Raw genomic sequence first — 1195 nt, forward strand, 5'->3', positions numbered from 1 at the left:
CGCTAGCCAGCAGCTGTTGCTGGGTTTCACTCAGCACTGGGGAGAGATGGGGCTGCTGAGAGGGCTCTGGAATGCCCAAATATGGTACCCATCATCCCTTCCCGTCCCCCAGTTGACTGCTCACCAGTCAGTGCTCCCAACAGGTAGAAGATTGGCGCAGCAAGTTCCAGGACCAGTTCTCCAGAGGAAAGCATCAGACACTCGAGGATGCTACCTGCTGGGCCATCCAGAGGTTCTACCTGTCCACCATGGCACAGGACCTGTCCCAGCTGAGGCACAGGTGAGGTAAGTGAGGCTGTGCAGGCTTGGGCAGGCCCTGCCCACCTCCAACCCTGTCACTCACTGAGGCCTCCAGGGCTTCCATGCTGGGCTGGTCAAGTATAATCCTCCCAATGTCCATTAGCAGCTGTTGTCTTAACTCCATTTCTAAGTACCCGAGTTGTGTGCATCCGGCCTTCACCTCTGCATGCAGGCCTTGGAAGTCTTTTCTGACCACCTGTTCCCCATGGATTCCATCTGGAGGGACAGAAGGCAGCACCATCCAGTGCCTGTGAGGTCTTGCGGAACATGGGTAGGAGGGTCATATCCAGGGAGCAGAAGCAGAACTCGTGGAGTCTTAGGGTGGACAAGTGGATACTGACCTTCAAGGAACTTGTGTTGCTCACCAATAGATTGTAGTGTGGCAAGCAGGCTAAAAGAATACCGCCTCTGGTCGTTCTCTGCAAGGCATGAGGATGTTAGAAGGGAGAAGACTGTGTGGTGTAGGGTCCCATTGACAAATGCCAGAAAGCTGAGATTTTCCCTGGGCCCTCCCAATTCTATCCTTCCCTACTGTTGAATGCCCAGGGCAGATGAAAGGCTAAACAGGCCCAGCAACATTACCCATTGTGTATGTGAGTTGGAGGGAATTGGAGACTATCCATCTCCATAGGAGACTGACCACCTCATAGCTAATGGACATGTGGGGCCAGAGCATCTGGGGCCTCACTTGATGGGGGCAGCTCAAAGGTCCTCTTCTTTTCATCAGGGAAGAGAAGGATGTCTGGAAGAAGGAAAAAAACAAACACATCACCAACTCCCTCATCCACAGGCCTGGCATACTTGACCACCCTGTCTGGGAGATCATGCAGCTGGATGACACAGCATCCCCTTGTAGTAAAATGAGCGGCGGGGCTGCGTCCCTGGCACCCCGGCC

The 1195-nt window shown here is 54.1% G+C and overlaps 1 protein-coding gene across 1 annotated transcript in view; it reads right to left on the bottom strand.

Annotated features, from left to right (window-relative positions):
• Nucleotides 1-1195, bottom strand: part of LOC113456749 (gasdermin-D-like) — a 14395-nt gene that overhangs the window by 11600 nt on the left and 1600 nt on the right. The window contains exons 2-6 of the mRNA XM_026782676.1: nucleotides 989-1110; nucleotides 642-719; nucleotides 344-516; nucleotides 125-269; nucleotides 4-36 (exon numbers count right to left, since the gene is read on the bottom strand). Of these exons, the coding sequence (XP_026638477.1) occupies nucleotides 4-36; nucleotides 125-269; nucleotides 344-516; nucleotides 642-719; nucleotides 989-1110 (551 nt within the window). The remainder of the gene's footprint in view (nucleotides 1-3; nucleotides 37-124; nucleotides 270-343; nucleotides 517-641; nucleotides 720-988; nucleotides 1111-1195) is intronic.

Source organism: Microtus ochrogaster, chromosome 15 (assembly GCF_000317375.1).
Source record: "Microtus ochrogaster isolate Prairie Vole_2 chromosome 15, MicOch1.0, whole genome shotgun sequence".
Taxonomy (NCBI): domain Eukaryota; kingdom Metazoa; phylum Chordata; class Mammalia; order Rodentia; family Cricetidae; genus Microtus; species Microtus ochrogaster.